The sequence below is a fragment of the Sander lucioperca genome, chromosome 10 (genome assembly GCF_008315115.2).
Source record: "Sander lucioperca isolate FBNREF2018 chromosome 10, SLUC_FBN_1.2, whole genome shotgun sequence".
NCBI classification, from domain to species: Eukaryota; Metazoa; Chordata; class Actinopteri; order Perciformes; family Percidae; genus Sander; species Sander lucioperca.
This window is the reverse complement of record NC_050182.1, coordinates 12,605,237-12,626,403: the sequence shown is the minus strand read 5'-3', so window position 1 is coordinate 12,626,403 and position 21,167 is coordinate 12,605,237. Positions and strand designations below refer to the sequence as shown.

The 21,167-nt window shown below is 40.1% G+C and overlaps 2 protein-coding genes across 6 annotated transcripts; one reads left to right on the top strand and one right to left on the bottom strand.

The window, feature by feature from the left end:
- The first annotated feature begins 55 nt into the window (after positions 1-55).
- On the top strand, positions 56-19,222 carry sept7b (septin 7b). 5 transcript variants are annotated; one of them, XM_031279399.2, is made up of 15 exons: positions 56-232; positions 1,834-1,844; positions 1,939-2,041; positions 3,667-3,773; positions 5,074-5,174; positions 5,336-5,470; positions 8,973-9,090; positions 10,463-10,555; positions 10,664-10,760; positions 11,060-11,111; positions 11,361-11,489; positions 13,264-13,284; positions 14,557-14,692; positions 16,559-16,701; positions 17,973-19,222. In XM_031279399.2, exons 1-15 carry the CDS (start codon positions 193-195, stop codon positions 18,010-18,012), a joined length of 1,326 nt encoding a protein of 441 aa, XP_031135259.1. In that variant the 5' UTR covers positions 56-192; the 3' UTR covers positions 18,013-19,222. The 5 variants fall into 5 exon arrangements, with proteins under 5 accessions (XP_031135259.1, XP_031135263.1, XP_031135261.1 ...); XM_031279401.2 differs by having other exon boundaries at positions 107-232; positions 1,942-2,041; XM_031279400.2 differs by having other exon boundaries at positions 133-232; positions 1,837-1,844.
- On the bottom strand, positions 18,943-20,714 carry LOC116035996 (protachykinin-like). The gene is made up of 4 exons (XM_031279404.2): positions 20,265-20,714; positions 19,923-20,025; positions 19,815-19,838; positions 18,943-19,716 (listed from the first exon to the last, which is right to left on the bottom strand). Exons 1-4 carry the CDS (start codon positions 20,364-20,366, stop codon positions 19,595-19,597), a joined length of 351 nt encoding a protein of 116 aa, XP_031135264.1. The 5' UTR covers positions 20,367-20,714; the 3' UTR covers positions 18,943-19,594.
- Between the last annotated feature and the right edge of the window lie 453 nt (positions 20,715-21,167).

Here is a 21,167-nt window from a genome sequence, read left to right as displayed (position 1 = left end):
CGTTATCGCGAGAACACATCAAGACTCAAAGGAATTACATATTATCGCGAGACTGAAACGTTCCTCCCTTTGTAATTCACGTACAATTTACGTCTGCCTTTCGGCGTAGGTTCGTTGAGCACGGCAGGCGCTGCGTAACTCATAGTGCGTAGCTCAGGCAAAAGCAGTGAGAAGGGGAATGTCGGCTTGTGAATGATCGGTTTTGAGGCGGCAGGGAGCGTCAACGTTATGGGTGAGCCTGCTGCAGTTAGATTCTGTAACGATTTACTCATAAACCCGCGTTGTAAACTACACCTGTGATTATCTGTGTGTGATAGGATTCGCTTTTAGAAAATTTGGCCATGCCGCTTTTTAGCTTCTGCAGTTGTCTGAGCAACCAACGCCCAGTCGTCCGCCTCCACTGGGATGGGTTGCTAACTAGCCAGCTAGTTGTTAGCCTGGGCTTTTGCTAGCAGGCTGCATAACCTAACGGGAGAGTCATTTCCTGCCTTTAGCGCTTTAGCAAAGTATTTAAGTAAACGTTTCTGTGTGTGTTATGAGCTAACATAAGAAGCTACGTTAACACACATGTTAGAGTGGCATTCAATTGTTAACTTCTAAAGCTTGTCCACAATCTCTAGCAATTAGACTAACGTTAATTAGCTAACTTGGTGTCGTATGTTGGATTAAACAGCTCACGTAAATGCTAACTAACGTTGCTGCATGAGAGCTGTAGTGGCTCTGTATTTAGCTGTTTTTTTTGTTTTGTATACGTGAAATAACGTTAAACAGTCCCACATTATGCAAAATACAGTTAATGTAACGTTAGATAGACGTGTGTCTATTCAAAATGCTTCTTTAAACGGGGAGAACGACCACTTTCTGTCGTTTGTGTGCCCTAGATGGGGGCTGCATTAGCTAGTGTGTGTGATCATTGATGATAATTTGATTAAACAGCCATGATTGGATTGTTAGGCAAACAAAGCCAAAGCTGGAAGATGTGTCACGTTAAGGCATAAGGAGGGCATTGCTGCCATCTAATCTGGATTACAGTGGATCTAGTACCTCAGAGTTGATGTTTGACTTTTTTTTAAATGCACTGGCTTCAGACTGTGAAGTCAGAATACTGTAGCGTGTGTTTCCCTTAAACTGAAACACTTTTAAAATCTGCTCAAGCAAACTGGTACCTAGTTCTCCACCTGTCACCACTTCCTTTAGCGGACCTGTCAGACATCACTGGAAAGAAAAAAAGACAGCTGTCATTTTTAAAATCACATCTGAATGAATCTCACGTTTTATTACATCGTAAGTAAGTACATAGTAATTAAATATGCTTGGGGATGGTCTGCTACTTAATCTCTTTGCAAAATCCGATTAAAAAATGATTCGTAAACTAAAGCAGTAGGATGCTGCTGAGATTAAAGTGCACATCCTGTAGGCAAATGAGCATATGAAGTCAAAGCGTCACACAGAAGATATGTGGGCTGCTGTTGGTTGGCAGGAGATGCTCCAGAGTAAAAGGCAGAAATCCTCTCCTAGCCAAAGGCACACAAAAAAAAGCTGTGACCGTGAATGGGCCTTGCTGTATGGTGCTACTGACATTAAAAGGAGCAAGTGGAGTGGAATATGTATCAAACTGTCTGTGTTGTTAGTAGCCCAGATCATAAATCATTTTCCCTCAGGCTTCTCAGCTTGGGAAAGTGATTCTGGAGCTAGAATGGTTTGTCAGATGACCTGAGATTGATTCTCTGTTGCTTTTTTGTTTTTTGTGTGCTCTCCCTTTGCTTTCTGACCCTGGAAACGCTGGCTTTCCCTGCACATTGGAACCACATTACATTGATCTACACAAAACAGCAGTACAAACAGTAAGTTTTGAAATGATCTCTATACTTTAAATAAATGAAATAACTGCCCAGTATTTGGGGGATTTAATATGTGTATTTCTTTACTGTCTTACAGCAGCAAAAGAATCTGGAAGGATATGTTGGCTTTGCAAGCCTCCCCAACCAAGTGTACAGGAAGTCTGTCAAAAGGGGCTTTGAGTTCACCCTGATGGTTGTCGGTAAGAACACACACTGCTCGGCCCTCTGTTTGTTCTTGTTTTATATAAATAATTTCATTGTATTTATTGTGGTTGGCATTTTAAAGTCCTTTACTGTGTTTTTTTTTTTTTTTTTTTTTTTTGAGAAAGAGAGATTGTGTGTCATATTTATACACAAGGGACATGGCCCCAGCTTTGAAGTGTTAATTGCTGAGTCGGAGAAGAGGGGACCATTGCATCGCTGCTGTTCGACTTAATCTCGATGTCAGGTCCTTGACACTGTCTCCCAGAACGGAAACATTTGGGATTGATTTATCTAGAGCTGCACTCAGCCAATCAAAAATGGAGACATTCTTTTAAAATGCCTGGATGTGGTGGTTGACTCTGAGCCAAGATCCTCCTCGGCTGATCAGTCCCTGTTTGGAGGGAAAATGTTTCCTCAGGTCACAACCATTTCCTGTGGTGGGGCCGAGAGAATTTACCCAGCATGCCTCTAAGAATAGCGCATCTGCCATTGCATTTCGACAACACTTCGCTTCTACAGGCTTTTTGCTTACAGTGCTGCTGATACATGTCAGTTACATGTTGGTGTGCAGTTTATTATTTGGTGCTTACAGCCGCATAACAAGACACTTGGATTTTACTTGCGCCTATTTTCTGCAGTGTCCTCTGTAAAAGCTGCTGGATTTTGGGAATAATTTCAGAAAAGATGCACATGGCATCGCATCTAGCAACGAGGAAAGTAAAGGAGGTCCTCTGGGCTTGTTGGTAGTTAAATGTTTGCCATTGTTTTTATGGTATCACCCTCTTGCATGGACACAAACACACACACACAATATTTAGCTATCCTTGGCTGTGAGCCCACGTGTCACTGTCGTGCAACGCAATGCGTCATCAGTGTGGTGTGAGAGAGGAAAGGAGGAAGGGAAGGAGAGAGATGGGACTGGTATAACCAGCAGTGACTGGCACGTCTGCCCATGCCTCACGAAACACATGACCCAACAACCTGTTCAGTTCACAGATTGCAGAGCAGCTCATTTCACAGCCCTGTCATCACTTCACATTGCAGTAAATTTAACAAGCACATACCCATAGCACATAGTTACATGCCATGCATAAAATGTTCAACAAACAAATGCTATGTCTGGACTGTAGCGCTGGTGTAAATGTTGGCTCGTTAAATATTGACTTGTGGTTATCTGCTAAGGCAAGCAGTGTTCGTGGTCGTTTCCACTAATGACTCTTTTCATTGGGAACTTGGGAACTGGGCACACAATGGCCAACCAAGCTTGAGAAGCCTCACAGACCACACAGCCAGTCAGCTGCACATAACAAGAGCCATTGTCTGTGTTGTTTCCTTAGCCTTTTAACTGTTAACCCAAATGGATTAATGTCTTGGGCAAATGTCAGTCTCATTCCCGGACAGACACATGGCCTTTGATTGTCTTTAGGCTGTCAACAGTGCTCTTTGTGTGGATATAGTACAGGCGGTTGGGTTTATGTACTATGCATTTTCAATATTTTATTCAAAGTAATGCTATGCTTTTCAGTCTGGTCAACTTTCTAATCGTAACATGAAGAACACAAGTCCCACTGTTCCTAAAATACATTCTGATTTTAATCTCCCTTCCTTTGCTTTTTTCCAGGTGAGTCAGGGTTGGGCAAATCCACGCTGATCAACTCTCTGTTCCTAACAGACCTGTATTCAACAGAGTATCCTGGACCTTCACATCGAATTAAAAAGACTGTACAGGTACATTTCGAAAAATAAATATTATTTTTGAGCTGAGGTGTTGCACAGGGTGTTAAAAACACATCTGCAGTGTTAGTGTGTGCTGGGGCAAAAAAAATAAACCGATACATGGAGGTGAAATTGCCACAGTTTGTTTTTAAATAACTAAGCACTTAGTAGACCAAATACCCGAGTTGATAATGGCATTGGTATGCTGTTACACTTTGTGGCTGTGGCTGGTAAGATTCTCCAACACACCATCAGCTTTGGCAGCTATCCAAACCATCTTTTGACGTTTTTATTTGAAAATGTGGCCAGGGCTGAACAAACAGAACCAACAAGTACCAATTCTGTACTGTCTCATAGCACATCTGTGTTAATGCAATAAATGTGTACCTAAATAATAGTAGTAGTTACCTGCCATAATGTCTTCTAAGATGAATACAGTAACATTAAACGGCTTGCTAGTAAACATTTAAATCAAGTCAAGTCATTTTATTTGTATAGCCCATTTAAACAAACAACAGTTGACCCAAAGTGCTTTACAGGTAGAGCAGGGAAGGCAGAAACAGCATGCCTTAAAGATACATAATCAAGTGTGCAAGGTTCCATGAATATAGTTAGGCAAAGGTAAAGTCAAATAATGTAACAGAATAAAACAACAATGGAACAAAATTTGCAAATACAAAAAGTTGAGTTCAGTTCATAGCTCTGAATCTTAAAAAAAAAAAAGGAATTAAAGGGAATTAAAAGCAAGAGAGTAAAAATGCGTCTTCAGTGTAAGGAGAAGAGAATTATGGGGTTTGGTGAGAAAAGTCTCTGTTACTTTTAGATTGATTTGTATTTTTGTGATGAGGTCTGATTGACTCTTTAAGACATGCAGTAATACCTTATTTTCTCATGATGGTTTAAACAAGGCGGCCTCGCTGTCAGCTCCTGCAATGAATGCCTTTATCTCAGTCTTCCCTAATTACACAACCTTGTCCTGGATTTTGAGTGCCTCAAGTGCTGCTCTTTATCTGTCTGGCTCCTGACTGACAGCATTGCTATCTCCAGATGCTTGTGTGCTTTTCTGGCTTCTCAGCATAGTTAGCTAATAGCACAGTTTGACATGGCATGTTGCTACATGCTGCTAGCTTCAAGTGTTTTCTATGTGAAATATATGATCTGTGTTGCTTACCTTCAAGTCATAATGATTTCACAGTCCTCCTTTCATATTGTGTTTTCGTTTTTACTATTTAATTACACCGTTTGGTTTCAAAGGCACAGTTTGTGGCAAAAGTAAACACAATGTGCCCTTCATTTTTTTCTCCTGTGCTAGGTGGAGCAGTCCAAAGTTTTAATAAAGGAAGGCGGCGTCCAGCTGCTGCTCACAATAGTCGACACCCCAGGGTTCGGAGATGCTGTCGACAACAGCAACTGGTAAGGATCACCACAGCTTCAGCTCAGCACAGACAATGTTCCTTTATTTAGAATCCTTCAAATGTCAAAGCTACTCTTTAATATTCCTAAAGGGGTATTTCTGGGTCTTTGTTGGGATTTCTTTTTTTTTTTTAACTGAAGCTGTCATTTGTATTATGCAGCTGGCAGCCAGTCATCGACCACATAGACAGCAAGTTTGAAGACTACCTGAACTCAGAATCCCGGGTGAACAGACGACAGATGCCTGACAGCCGAATCCACTGTTGCCTGTACTTCATTGCCCCCTCGGGACATGGGTGAGTCTGGGAGACAAATTCATAGGTCAATTAATATACTTTTTTTTTTTTTTATTCTGGATGCTTTTATTCAGACCACGCCACGCCACCCATGTTGTTAGTATGGGCTCATCCAGTAAGAATCAAGCTCTTTCATCACAAGGGGTTGGAAGTAAGGAATACATAGGTATGGAGAAAGGAAAACGTTGGAAGTGAATGGGGGAACAGTGAGAGGAAATGAGTAAAAAATTGTATAAGGAGGGAAATGAGAGGTCAAGAATGCCCCAAAGGTCAGAGAAGCAGGTTTGTAACTGGAAATGAGGGTTGCTGGCTCAGATCCCTGTGCAGTCTGAAATAATCCGGGAAGGGCAGTCAATAAAGCTCTTCCTCTTCCTCCTTTGGCATTTTCAGCGAGGCGCTGAACCTCCCTACTGCTTCTGGAACAGCTTGGTGGCCAACAGCATGAAGTTGTGGTCGTGCCAGGCTGCTCCTGAGTGTGTGCAGCAAATGTGTCTTACTCTGTTTCTCCTACAACTACTCCTGCAGGCCATTGCTGTAAATGATAATGTGAGACTGCGTCAGCTTGCAGTTTTGCAAAATAAGGGTTAAAACCTGTGGGGGGGGGGGGGACGCTGGCAAAATGCCCAGCTGATGATACTGATCGCCAAATGTTTCCTAAAGAGATGACTGTGTGGAATTTAACTGTAATGTTTATTATTCACAAGCCCCCAGATTGTCTGTAGTTAGTTGACCACCCAGATGTGCTCATCTTGTCTTTCTTTTAAGAAGTGTACATGAATTGTGTAATGCACAATTCAGTTGAAGTGCAGAAAGTGTAGGAGTAGTGAAATTGAGAAACTTCAGAGGTTATTTCCTGCCCTGAAAAAAAAAAAAAAAAAACAGCTGTTGATGGCATTTGGTCGATAACACATTCAAATGCATGTATGGGTTAATGTATGCCAATATGAAAGGCTGCCCCTAGCTAAGGCTCTTGACTTTTTAAAAAAAAAAAAATATATATATATACACAAAATGAGTGTATGCTGTTTGCCGTTGTAGGGCAGAATAGTGTTGTGTTTGCGTCTGCTGTGTGGAGCCTCCCTCCATATTTGTGTATATGCAAATATCCACCGTGTGCTCACATGTCCTTAAAGCTGTTGACCGTGACTTTCTGTAAACAATGAAGAATCCTATGTGCTACCCTCTCCTTGTGTTTGTTTCCCTCCTTCCTCTGTCTGTCTGTCCTCTTAGAGATTTTGTTTGTACAAGCCTGTCCTCTGTACCCACACAAGCAGTGCTTTAGCCTTGAGGATGGACAGCGTATGTCCTCACGCACACACATAGAGCTTCCCCTCATAACAACAGCTGACTGCTCTCACACAGCAGCACAATGACCCCCAACACTGAGAGACAATCTGAACATTGAACTCTCAGCCCAACTCTGGTGACTGGTTTTCTCTTAAGGTTCGAGGACTCATTAAGGAAGAAACATGGCCTTCCCCAAGCTGTTGTTGAGCTTAAGTATGAGAGGAGTTTTCTGACATTGTATCAGTATGTAGAGCTGAAACAATTAGTTATTTTTCAAGCAAAAATGCTGTACATTGTCTAGTTCCGTCTTATCATTTGTACAGATTTTTTCATTTTCTCCATTTTATATCGTTACAAAGTAAATATTGTTGCGTTCTGGACTGTTGGGACAATTTGAAGATGTCACCTTAGGTTTCTGGAATCTTGTGATAGACATTTGTCACTATTTTCTGGCATTTTGTAGACCAAACAAATGATCAAGAAACACAATTGACAAATTAATTGATAATAATCGTTAGTTGCAGCCCGAATATTATGAAATACTGTCTTGTTTCTATTTGATTGTTTGTTGGTATTTTACATATACTGTACATTGCTCGTTCTCTCACAAAATATGTCATCCTATTTGTATAAGACAATTTGGGAAATGTGCTTGTTTTGGAGTTGATATTGGTTTATTCTCAGTAAAGAGATTGGACCGGGATGTGTTTTGCGTAGCCTGATGGGTGCTGAATCACACTGACGTTGCTGTTTTGGGGTTTTCTGCATTGTAGCTTGAAGGAAGCACATTCTTCCTGTCAGTTTGTGTAGGCTCAAAGCAGTAAAAACTCCAGACCTTCAGGGCTGGTTTATATTGCAATTCATACATAATTTAGTGTGTTCTATTGACTTAGATATTGCTGATACAAAACAGCTATGAAATATTGATGTCAGCCAGCATTTAGCAATGAACTGTTTGAGTCAGTCTGCTCATATTTCTGTGTAGTGTTATGATGTTTTTTTTTTATGTGTACTACCACAAAGGGCATGCTAATGTGTAGAGGTGCAACGATTAATCGATTAGTTGTCAACTATTAAATTAATCGCCAACTATTTGAGTCATTTTGTTATTAAAAAAATAAGATTTCTCTGACTCCAACTTCTTAAATGTGAATATCTTCTAGTTTCTTCTCTCCTCTGTGACAGTAAACTGAATATCTTTGAGTTTTGGACAAAACAAGACATTTGAGGACGTCATCTTAGGCTTTGGGAAACACTGATCCACATTTTTCACCATGTTTTGACATTATTATAGATCAAACAACTAATCGATTAATCGAAAAAATAATCAACAGATTAATCGACTATGAAAATAATCGTTGGTTGCAGCCCTACTGATGTGTACTCTATGTGACTGCTCCATAGACCAGCTGTCATTTGTTGTTTGCTTTATTATAAAGGTTTAACATACCCATCGTGAATGCAAAGGCATCACTTGTGTCACCTGTTAATGATGCTATCGGCGGTACATTTTTTAATCTGATAAATTGAGAACCAGTGAAATAGTTTTTATTGTTGCTCTTCTTTGAGATACAAACAGTTGTTCAGGTTTTCTTAAGAGTGTCAGTGCACCACCGGTGCTGTGTATTGCGACGTGACAGACATCCCACTCACAAAACTAACCGCATCAGATGGTGTTTCAGGGCAGATTTTTGACTCAGAGGGATATTTCCACTGTGCCCTCAGGAATCAAATGAAGATTACATTTTATTTTCTAACAAAATGCAAAGGCAAAGCTATAACTCAATAATTCATTAATGTCAAATATGATTTATTCAGTTTAAAAAAAACAGCCAAGAATAGCGACGCTTTCTCATGACTACACGGGTCATTTTCTTAGACATTACAACAGATCAGTCTTGCGACACGAATACTTTTCTATATTTGGTACAGCTCCACTCATCTTTGTGTTGTCTAAGGAAGCAAAAAAACATGATCAAATGGAAATATAAAGCCAGTCATTCCCAAAATATCCCATTTACTCCTATAATGACGATGGAGTAAACTCCACCACAGTTTGATTGATTGTTTTGTTCTTAGGTTTGCTAGACAGGCTGGAAAATGTAAGATATCAATAATAAGTTCAAGGTACAGAGTGATTTAAAAATGATTTAACACTTCTTGCCGTATCCAGTTAAACAACAATGTAAAGCTGTCTCTTTATCTCCATATGCAGACTGAAGCCCTTGGACATTGAGTTCATGAAGCGGTTGCATGAGAAAGTCAATGTCATCCCGCTGATCGCCAAAGCAGACACCCTCACCCCCGAGGAATGCCAACAGTTCAAGAAACAGGTCAGTGGTTTCCACAGCTGCATACTACTGCAGAAAAGGTATCCGAGAGCGTTCTGTTTTAAACTTTGGTCATCGGTATGATGGTGGAAAAATGTGCATTGCGAAGCAACTCCAAATAAAGTAGATCCTCTTTGGTGTGACAGCTGTTTGTACCACAAAGTGCTGCACTGTGTTAAAGGTTTTCTGTAAATTAAACATACATATAAACACAAAGAAAGTAGTTCCTTTAAAGCAGCCATATTATGCTCATTTTCAGGTTCATAATTGTATTTTAAGGTTGTACCAGAATAGGTTTACATGGTTTAATTTTCAAAAAACACCATATTTTTGTTGTACTGCAGTGCTCTCTCTCACTGCTGCAGATCCTCTTTTCAGCTGGTCTCTGTTTTAGCTACAGAGTGAGACCTCTTTTCTTCTCCTTCTTCTGTACTATCTTTGATTGCACTGCACATGCGCAGTAGCTCAGATGTAGATCATGTCAGCTAGCTAGCTCCATAGACAGTAAAAGAAAGGCTGTTTCTACAACTTTGGTCAGTTACAAGGCAGGATTAGCTGGGAGACTTCTAAATGAGGGCGCACATGTAAGTAGTTCTTTTGTAGATTATGGTGAACTTGTGTGTGTTGTAGCAGTGCTTTGCTATTGAGAACGAGGTAGCATGCTAGCGTTAGCATTAGCGTTAGCATGCTAACGAGCTAATGGTTGCGGTTAGCCTGCTCATTTCGGCTTGTGACGTCACAAGCCGTGCTGATTTTGAACAGCTCACCCAGAGACTGAAGGCAGGACATATTCACAAACCTTATCTCACTCTAAACAGCATGGGTGGATTTTTTTCAAAGTTTGTATGTGTGTGGAAGCACCAGAGACACAACATAACACCCCAAATCCCAGAAAAAGTGATTTTTTTCATAATATGGGCACTTTAAGAAGTAGCATTGCAAACAGTTGCAATGTTCTTTTTGTGTGATGTGTTGTACTTTTATTACACGCATAGTTGGTAGACGTCAACATCTTTTAACCAGTCATACTAACTTAGAGTTGAGTTTGAATTGATTTAAATTATGAACAAACTAAAAAAAAAAAAAAAAAGGCATCTTCAACATCAAGGTAGGCTGAAACTCAATCAACATTTCTCAGTGGAGTATGGAGAGCGTGTGACCACAAAAATGTGCCTTTTTGAGTGTGTCAAGGCAGAATGTCGTACAAATTCATATTATCATTTTGTGTAACTAACTGAAACCATTTGATTTCTCTTCACTGAAATGAAACCGTTTTTCCTGGCTCAACATTAGACGAAGGTTGGGCCCGTTTTGTTCAGCCGTTTCCCATTAGCTCTGCCAGAAGTTGCTAAAAGATCTTCTCTTTTCCTGCTAGATCATGCGGGAAATCCAAGAGCACAAAATCAAGATCTACGAGTTCCCTGAGACTGATGACGAAGAAGAGAACAGGCTGGTGAAGAAGATAAAGGTATTTTATGTCACCAAACACGTCCTATTACACAAGTGTACTAGTTTGCTACACATCCAGACACTCAAACACTTGTATTAATAACGCCACGTACTGTTGCTTTGCCAGGACAAGTTGCCGCTGGCTGTAGTGGGAAGCAACACCATCATTGAGGTGAACAGCAAGAGGGTCAGAGGGAGACAATACCCCTGGGGGGTGGCAGAAGGTATGAATGTTTAGTTACTTAAATATTACCACAGTGGGAAACAAATAAATTTGGAAATAAGTGATTCATCCAAATTAATTTTGGCGTAAAAATGTGTCACATCAAATATACAATAGGGATAAGAATGTTGTGTACATATCAAACATGTAAGAAAGGTTCTTGTGTAAATATCTAAGCATCATGGCAGGACAGCATTTCTGAAAACGGGAACTGAATATTAGTCATGTTCCCAATGTTGCCCTGCGTGGCTAGGTACAAACAGTTCACATATTCACTGACTTCTCGTTCTTCTCTTCTAGTTGAAAACGGAGACCACTGTGACTTCACCATCCTCAGGGATATGCTCATCAGGTACTGAAAAAAACCAAAGGGGATAAGGAACCTGCATGGTTTCTAGTTATAAAACGCTTCAATCAACTAGGCAGTTAATAAGCAGAGGCTCAGTAAAGACTGTTAAAGTGGTTTCTGATAATATAAGTGCTTTTTTTTGTACAAAAGGATAAATGAATATCAGTTATTGTTTAACTTGGATAGCGTTGTAGCTGGAAAGAGCATGTGAAAAGTTATCCAGAGATAAATTGATTTGTCGTCCCTGCCCAGAACTCACATGCAGGACCTGAAGGACGTGACAAACAACGTCCACTATGAAAACTACCGCAGCAGGAAGCTGGCTGCTGTCACCTACAACGGAGTGGACAACAACCGGGTTAAAGGTCAACTGTGCACAAAGTAAGTCCTGGACAAAGTACACTAGGCAGGCAGGATAGGTTCACTTCTTAAATAATCTTATCCAACGTCTGCCTGCCTTATTTATTTTTATTTTTACCTGCAACTTAAGAGTGTGTAGAATATAACAGGAACTCTGAATTGCTGGTTACATGACTCAGTCTTCAGTTAATTTAGACTGTTTACAAGCCTATTAAAGTTTGGCAGATTAGTGTAACACCAAATAAATGCTGCTAAATAGTTGCTGCAGAGGGCAGGTTTTCTCTTAACAGGAGTTTTGACGGGTCCAGTGGTCATCAAACATCTGCATCCGAATAGTCATTGTACCGCATTTAAGATGTCACTTCTTCATTGCTGAATAGAATGTATTTAAACAGTTGCAGATGTTGCAGGATGTGTTTGGGACTAGCCTTTCATTCCATGTAGTACGTTTGATATAGTAAGTTTTGTTGGCTTTAAATTGGCCTAATGTTTCTCAGTTGCACGTGTTAAACGATGTGGGGTACGTTTGGTAAACAGGGTTTCTGCAGGTCCTATAAATCATTGAATTCAGTTTCCTCAAAAAAGCCTTACATTTAATTTACAAAAGACTTTCAAAATATTTTCTCGTGCCTACCATAGTCAGTAATGGAAGTTACTGATTGTTGGCTGTTGGGAGGCATTACGCACTTTTGAACTAAAAGTGCTATTGTTTCGGCAGTGGATTGTTCAAGCAGAAGGCCGTTTAAATCCTTTTTTTGGGGGTGTTCCAGTCAGCACCATTAGACCTGTACCAAAGACTGCCACAACTGCTGGCTACAGTAGCTAGGAAGCTCATTGTGTAATTATTGGCAAGTGTCAGTTTTAGCAAAAACTTAAATTAACTTAAAAATAATGAATCCATCCACTTTATGCTCCTAATTCAGGTCCAGGTCACATTAATGTAACTTAAATAATTGGGAATTATTGTTATATACTACTGGGAAATACTGAGAAAAATTTTTTTATATATTATAGGTCATTTCATGCTTTGGCCTGTATGATCGAGAAACGGATATGAAATTGCGTTCTATGTGGTAATAAAAAAGCCCCAAAAATATTAAATTGAACTTTCTGCACCTGCAGAAACCCCGATAAAGCTTGGGCCTTTAAAAAGTGATTGCAGATGGCTGAGTTGTTGTCTCATTATTTACTCCTATCCAAATTTATTTAGGTTTCTGCTAACCGGAAAAGTCTCTAACTTAGGGGAGTTCATTCATCGCCGATTCGTTCTCCGTTTGTGATGTTTGACAAACACTCAATCATTGTGCTTTTTGTCGTAGCCTCTCACTGCACTACTTTGCATAAAACCATGCCACTGATTTTCATAAGTTCTCATTCAAAGCACCACGCTGCTTTCTCATTCATGTAGACACAAGCAAATGGCTAACTCACTAAGCAAAAATTCTAGCTCTACAGCTGAACAGAGGCGCTGATGCTAACACACAGCTCAACATTTGACCAACTCTGCTAATGTATTTGACACCTAGCTCACATGGCCCACATTATTTTTTCCAAGCTTTCTTTTTTTTTTTTTTTTTTTCTTCCACATTTGCAGTGAAAAAGTAGCTGAAATCACAGAACACGTCTAAGAGACTGCAGTTTCATTTTAGTGCATGACCTCATTATTGCATGCTGTGTGTGTGTGTGTGTGTGTGTGTGTGTGTGTGTGTGTGTGTGTGTGTGTGTGTGTGTGTGTGTGTGTGTGTTTCTGCGCGTGTGTGTGTGTGTTTTGGTTGTATGTGTTTTTGTTTTTTAGACTTGACACAGTTGAAGGAATGTAAGTGGTCATTTTTTTCACTTATTTTTGAAACCCTTGTGTATGTCTGTATTCTTCATCTACTCTCCTCTGTTGGCTGCATTTGGGTGTTTTCTTTCCTCCCTGTTGACTTAGGTCTGCCGCCCCTCCCTCTCTCCCCCCCCTCCCTCCCCCTTCCCCCTGTCAGTACATATTTCCAGGAACAGCGGGAGAACAACTGTGAATTGCTACACTTATGAATGTAGTTTGACAGTTAATGAATGTGATGCCTTCATTTTTTTCCCCCCCCAACAACAAAGCCTTTTATTCTTTCCACTGGTGTATTCATCGCTGCTTCCACCTGCTGCTGCTGTTAGCCCTGCTTGGAGTAATAACACAGACCTGTACATGAGCTGTATGGAGGGGTTAAGAGTGATTATGAGATGCACGACATTAACTGAATTTCATTACTTAAAGGGGCACTCATCTTGACAAGCCTTTTACTCGTGGTGGATTGACGTAACGGACATCCATAACCTCTCCTCATACTTCATGACGGGTCTCTGTACACTAACACTGCAATCAAACATCCTGATGAGCTTTACTAACATTCAACCCACCACCTGCACTAACAGTCAGTGTTCACAGGTTCCTTGCATTACCTTTTGGGTCCTTCTGCCTCCCAGAAAAGCCTCGTGGTTGGTTCCTGTTCCTGTCACAGCCTTGTTGGATCCCCGTCTTTCCTAAAAACTTTACCTCTCGCTCCATTTCCCTCCTGCAACCCGATATGCTGTATTATTTTTGAGAAATGAGGGCTAATGCTGTCACGATATAATCTGGGATTTGTATAGAAATATAACAATCTTCTGCCCAGATTTCAGTTGGTTTGTTGTCCGTCCGTCTGTCAGCTCTTGAAGAGAAAACGCCGCATATTTTACTTTCAGCTGTTGAGTGAAAGCAGGTGAAAGTAAAACATGCTCCTCATGCTCCTTTTCTCTTTATCACCTTTATCAGTTTTCTAATCTGCATGCAAACGCATTCAAGAGGAGAGGAAATGCTAAAATAAAGACTTCTGTTTGCAGAACAAATTGAGTCCAAGACTTGAGTTTAACACTAAATTAAGTTAATTCAATTCAGTTTTGAACAGTCATATTGTTCGATTAAAATTCTAATTGTGACAACGCTAATAACGGATGACATTACTGTTCACAATGTATAAGCAAACCGATGAGTACGGCGAGGCCTGTGATGCTCTGTAGTGCTGCTCTAAAATGTGTGTGTGTTGGTGTGTGCGCTCCATCTCTCCTCGTGCAGGAGTCCCCTGGCCCAGATGGAGGAGGAAAGGCGAGAGCATGTGACTAAGATGAAGAAGATGGAGATGGAGATGGAGCAGGTGTTTGAGATGAAAGTCAAGGAAAAAGTGCAGAAGCTCAAAGACTCTGAAGCAGAGGTAACACACACACACACACACACACACACGCCTGGTTAAATAAATGCTGCAGTTGATGTCCTTATGAGGTTACTCATCTCTGTCTGAGCTGCTTCCTTCCTCTTGTGCTGACGTGTTTCAGCAGTTAGAAGTGCGACTGAGCTCTTATGAAATTGATTTGTGTAAGTGGATGTTCTGTTTTTGATGGAACCACTGACATATTTTTTTTATTATTTCTGTGTAGATTATTGCAACCCAAAAAAAAAAAAAATGCACTTCAGTAGGGCTGCACAACATATAGTTTTTTTTTATCGTTATCGCAATATACACATCGCGAAAGGCTGCAACATATCGTGAAGGACACTCAGATTTTTTTTTTTGTTAGTTGAAAGAAAATATCAGTCGAAAACTGCACTTTAAAATGTAACTGTTATCCTTTCATGTCATGTCTTTTATAGTCATTTCAATGTTCAATTTGTTCAATTAATACATGTTGGAAATGATTTCCTTTTGATTTGTTTTAAAGTAATTAAATTAAAGTAATTTGTTATATTTTAGCAGAATACTGAAAGTAGAAGAAATGCAGAACTGAGTGCACTTTAATATCTGTTTATTTATTGCAAGTAATAATGTTATCTTCAACAATGTTATCGCATATCACATATTTTCCTCATATCATGCAGCCCTACACTTCAGCTTATTGATTACAAAACATATTTGAATCAGGAAAATAGGAATATATTAGGGATGTACAGGGCAGATTATCGGGCCGTTTTTTGGCAGTTTGCAGATTATCTGTATCAGCGTTTTATTTTCCTGAAAACCAATCAAGTTAATGAATTAAAAAGTGCGCTACTCTGGCTCGGCTACTATTTCGCTGTAAATGCCTATCGGTTATCGGTTTCACTAACTACTAATGATCGGTATCGGTATTGTCCTTGAAAAAACAGTATCGATCGATCCCTAGAACATACATTAGGGTTTTGGCATTATGTGGAACATTGCTACTACACATAAGTTTACATCATGCTGGCTGACTCCTGTCCAGTCAGGACTTCCACTGTTGTATAACAATGCTACATGAAGAGTGTAAAAGCAGTGCGGATTTGATTGATTCACAGACCGATAACGTTTTTTTTTAAAGATTATTCTTTCGGCCATTTTAGGCCTTTATTTTCATAGGACAGATGAAGACATGAAAGGGGGAAGAGAGAGGGGGAATGACATGCAGCAAAGGGCCGCAGAGTCGAACCCGCGGCCGCTGCGCCAAGGAGTAAACCTCTATATTTGTGCGCCTGCTCTACCAACTGAGCTAACCCGGCCACGATAACGTTTGGTTTTTGTGCATAGAAAAGCCATTACACATCTGACCAAATCTACTCTGCCGATGAAATGAAACATTGAAGGAGCTAAACCTTCAACCTAACTAATGAATCAACCATTAAGTTGACCTTCTCATGAATATCATCATGACTTAAAGTGTTATTTCTCTATGCATTTTCCCATTTTTGTCTTTTGTTAAATCAGCTGTACATTTCTCTTTCCGGTTTTGTTCAACTTAAATTTGTTGTTTGGTTAAATATTACAACACAACGAGGCTCTTTGGTTTCTTTTTGACACTGTTACAGTATTATCTGTTTAAAAGCTTCTCTTTGCATTGAGTGTAATGTGTAATAACAACCAAGTGTGCAAATTTCCCCTTGGGTATTATCAAAGTATGCCGTCGTCTTCTTCTATAACCGAAGAGGGTTTTGTATTGTGTAAAAAGCTCTGTAGTTCACGTGTTTTGCGGTCTGTGTTCAGTTTTTTTTTTTTGACTGCATGCGGGACAGTGCTTTAAAATACAAAGTAGTGACGTCCTCCTCTGTCCTGTCTGTCTCTGTGTAGCTTCAGCGGCGTCATGAGCAAATGAAGAAGAACCTGGAGGCTCAGCACAAGGAGCTGGAGGAGAAGAGGCGTGTGTTCGAGGAGGAGAGGGCAAACTGGGAGTCCCAGCAGCGCCTGGAGCAGCAGAAAATGGAGGCCTCCAGGTACAACTGACACTCACTGTCACACTTTTCATGGTTCTGCTGTCAACTTTAACAAACCCAAGCATTTAAGCTCCTACATCATGTGGGACTGACACCTTCAATTCCAGTGGAGGGTAAATAGTGAGCAGTAATGGATTGGTGCCCCCTTGTGGCCATCTGAAGAAACGCGTTTATTGCCAAGTAGGTTTTCACATAAGAGGAATTTGCTTTGGTATTTTGGTGCACAACGGTCACAACAAACAAAGTAAGAGGAAAAAAATCAAGTAATGCAAAAGTCAAGACTCATTAATATATAAACAGAAATTTACAATAAAATTGTGTAAAACATATCTGTTTAAAAATGAAAGGGCAGCAAGAGTACAGTGTTTAAAACAAAGAGAATGGAATGAAATGGATTTGTTCTGCATCAAAAATGGACAATTGGCGGTTCCCTTAGTGCAGGAGCTCCGCCCTGCTATTCCGGAGGTCTGAAAAACTGTCCATTGAAACGGCACTCTGCACTGTGATACATTCAGCCACAGGCGCCGAAAATACTGAGCACCCACGTGTGCTAGACTGCCAGTAGGCTACATTCATTTAAAATTAAACATTGCAATTGGTGCTAAGTGGAGCGTCTGTCATAGTGTGATTGGTTATGTCGCTGTCAGTCCCCTGCTAAAATGTAATGACGCATTTTTTGTCTATGCTGTAGGGAAAACAAAATCCAGCGACTCTGGACGTGTGGCTCTTAAAGTGTGAATGAGATGAAATGAGCGTGCTTAAAGGCCGTTCCTGTATCAAGAACAGTCAATGTTCAAATTTATGACAAAAAAACACCCTTAGTTATAACTCTTGTAAACTCAGCTGATCTGCCTCATTATGACTGTATGAGATTTTGATTCGAGGGTTTCCCCCTGAGCTCACGCACCTGAAACCAGTCCGAGGAAAGCACAGACAAAAACACAAATTCAGAAATCTCCCATGGGAAGAAAGAAAATAAATCTTAAATCAACCTGGTCAAAACCCATGGACATAATGAACTGGTGTTAATTAATCACACGTACACATTGCCCAAAGCCAAAAACATGGGAAACCACTTCTATAGACAAGTTATGCTTAAGTGTACGGCATATAAATGCATCAGGCTTTTTAATATCTTCTTTCCTGTAGACATATCTCACAAAGTGATGTATGTATTTGCTACAGGTAGATCTCAAATTAAAAGAGCCGAAGTGTAGTTTGAAGTATATTTATACTGATTATCCTGCATGTGTGTGTCTCCTCTCCTGCAGGACTCTGGAGAAAAACAAAAAGAAAGGCAAGATCTTTTAAAAGACAGTCGGCAGGACCACCCAGACTCGAGTTGTTATTATGTTTGCCAACGTTGCCGGTCAGGACACCAGTGTGTGGCACTGACATCCCCCTCCCACCTCCTCTTCTCTCTCCTTCTCCCCCTCTTCTCCCTTCCTCCCACCCCTCCTCGTCTCCTGTCCCTGCTCTGTCTGCTCCCAGCCACTAGAGGGGGTACTGGGGGTATTATGGGTATGTGAGGAGGTGGAGGGGGGGTCTGAACATATGGTCAGATCCGCCACCACAGAGCCCCCTCGCTGCCTCAGTCAGGACTCAACATCAGTTTATAAAAACATAACTCCATTTCAGAAAAGGCCAAACCCATATTATTTTAATTGTTATTATTGATGTTATTATTATTATTAATATTATTATTATTGTTGTTATAACTGAATACTGGCCCCCCCCCCCCCCCACCTGCTGCTCTTTTATTTCACCCCAAGGTTGCTTTTTAAATGACTGATGTGTACAGTTTTATGGAGAGCACAGACAAAATAAAACTACCCATGAATCATATCCGACTGTTGTACAATCAAGTTGTGGTGAATTTTATTTGTTTACAGGAGAAATGTAACCGAATATGAACATTAACCTGATCTTCTTTTGTGTATTAAAGTAAGAAGAGGACAAGGCATTAACTAATCCTTTTTGTTTTGAGTGTAAACCTTTAAACCCCCCCCTTCCATCAGTGTGAAATGAAACGGTGTCAACAGAAAAACCTGAAACCAAGAAAAACAATAAAATGCACCTTGGGCCTTTTTATAGATTTAAAAAAAGAAAATAAAAAATGGCTAAAGCTTTTTTTTCTGAAATGTAACGCTTTCTTTTTCTTCTGTGTTTAGCTATTTCAACTAGCCATGGACCACCATTTATAATGTCATAAGTGTTATATTTCACTTTAGTTTATTTTTTATATATACCGAGCCAGCTGAAGTGATAACTTCTTTTGTATGTTTAGAACATCCTCAGAGACTTGAGAGCAACGTCCACTGTAACCCACTTCCACATGTAACAGTGGTAACAGTGATCCATGGACGCTTTAAGGAAAAACAATATTTCAATCGCTCTGCGGGAACGGTCTGTGGGAAATAAAGAGTCAACACCGCATTTTGCTTTGGCTATGTACTCCATCTCTGTATTTTTCATTTTTCATTTGTATTGTACAAAGTCACTTAATAAACCTGTGATGATATTGAGGAGTGAGATGGGTTTATTATGAAAACTGTTGTGGACAATTTTTGGTTAGGTGATGATACTTCTTTTTCTTTCTTTTTTTTTACATGAAACTTGTTATTTAAATATTACTGTTAACTTTATTTTAGTCATACATTCAACATTTTCAGACTGTTGTCCATTTTATTTGAACACTAGATGGCGCTGTTTGCCTAAAAGGTTCTCAGCATTGACAACTGTGTTAAACTCGGCTGTTAAATGTGACATTTTAATGAAACAATGGCAGACCAAATACAAGAAAAACATGTCAGTCTGAAATTAAACAAAGTAAGAAAATAATCGCAGATCCTCAATCTTCTGTGCAGCTCACTGGTCTCCTACAGGGATGACGTCAGCGGTTACCACGCAGATTTTCACCCAAATTGCCCTTCAGTGTCACTGTTGGAAGTATCACACCCTGATCCTCAAAGCTCCTTTTACCCATCAGACCCACAAAGGTGTGAAATCTATGCCCTGGGAATTAAAACATCTGTTAAAAATCTGCAGTGTCACTTTTTTTTTTATGTCCAGAACTGATTTAGAAGAAAGCAGAGGCAAAGGATAATACTTGCGTTTACGTGCTGTCTGCGTTTTTGCTGTTTGGAGAAAAGAAATTAAATCAGACCTGAACGCAGCAGTCTTTAACATAAAGCAGTATACATTTGTGCTAATTTCCTTACCGGAGTCTTTCTTCCCCATTAGTCCGAAATATTGACGTGGTCCTGGTTTTCTGGTCATTCTCATAAACATATCTTGAATTACATCAGAGTTTGGCCATGTGTCCTTGTTATACAGAAATAATGTAAAAACAGAGATTAAATGTTGTTAGATTAGCTCTCATTTCTGTATAATTCCAGCTGCAATCGAGTCAAAGAAATCCTCTTACTTACCTACTATCTCAAGTTATTTTATGTTTCAGTGAGTAAAGACTTTTTCAATCCCAAAATATTTTGGGAAACGGTAGATGAAATAGTTGTTTTTCTTATTCTAATACATTCACAAATACGTTTAATAAGTCTTACCTCTTCGATGTCTTCTCTCCAGTTGTCAACATCCGTTTCTTGAGAGAGAACAGTTGTCAGAAGCAGCACAACTATTAGAACAAGTTTAACGAGCTCCATCATTGTACACCGTGCGTAATCCCCCTTAAATGTGTCTGCGTAAAAAGCAAAATATGACTGCTTTTCGTCTGGATTACAGCTATTAATAAATATTTGTGTGCAGGTATGTCTACACCTTTCTGCTGGATTATTTTAGATGCTGAAAGAGAGAACAACAGCGCGCCTTCCCTGATGATGCGCCATTGGGTCACAGAGCTCCCTTTCTGCACAGGGGCTTTTACGCACAGCTGGAGTGGATGATGTGGGTCGATAATCGTCTCCAGCAATTATCGTGTGAGTCACAGGGGCTTACTTTTGGCATATTTTATAATTAGTATGTGTATCATGCACTGGGTACATGGAAATATAATGCTGGACCTATCAGGAGGGCTGGTGATGTCGTGGGGGAGGAGCTGGACACACTGACGACCGTGGCTGAGAGGAGGATGCTGTCCAGGCTTCAGTCCATCTTGGATAATGTCTCACACCCTCTCTACGACACACTGGCCCAGCAGAGGAGCACCTTCAGCAGAAGACTCCTCTCACCCAGATGCACCACAGAGCGCCACAGGAAGTCGTTCCTGCCTGTGGTCATTAAACTCTACAACACCTCCCTCAGAGAGTCACACACCCCCTCTCTGTAATAATCTCATCTCAAACATAGACAATTCACTTCTCTTTTTATTGCACTATAATCATCTCAACATAGACAATCATGTTCTCTTTCTATTGCACTATTTGCACATTAACATTAACACTGTACATTTCATATTTTATTTATTATTACTGTATATTTGTTTTTATTATATATGTTAAAAGTCTGGA

What these genes read in the sequence shown, in the direction of transcription:
- sept7b (XM_031279399.2), top strand. Translation starts at nt 193, where the DNA reads ATGATCGGTTTTGAGGCGGCAGGGAGCGTCAACGTTATGG. An exon ending in CCCCTGGGGGGTGGCAGAAG is followed by an intron (nt 10,761 to 11,059) that starts GTATGAATGTTT and finishes CTTCTCTTCTAG; the next exon opens with TTGAAAACGGAGACCACTGT. An exon ending in CTTGACACAGTTGAAGGAAT is followed by an intron (nt 13,285 to 14,556) that starts GTAAGTGGTCAT and finishes CTCCTCGTGCAG; the next exon opens with GAGTCCCCTGGCCCAGATGG.
- LOC116035996 (XM_031279404.2), bottom strand. Translation starts at nt 20,366, where the DNA reads ATGATGGAGCTCGTTAAACTTGTTCTAATAGTTGTGCTGCTTCTGACA. An exon ending in GGAGAGAAGACATCGAAGAG is followed by an intron (nt 20,026 to 20,264) that starts GTAAGACTTATT and finishes CTGTATAACAAG; the next exon opens with GACACATGGCCAAACTCTGA. An exon ending in AATGGGGAAGAAAGACTCCG is followed by an intron (nt 19,839 to 19,922) that starts GTAAGGAAATTA and finishes TTCTCCAAACAG; the next exon opens with CAAAAACGCAGACAGCACGT.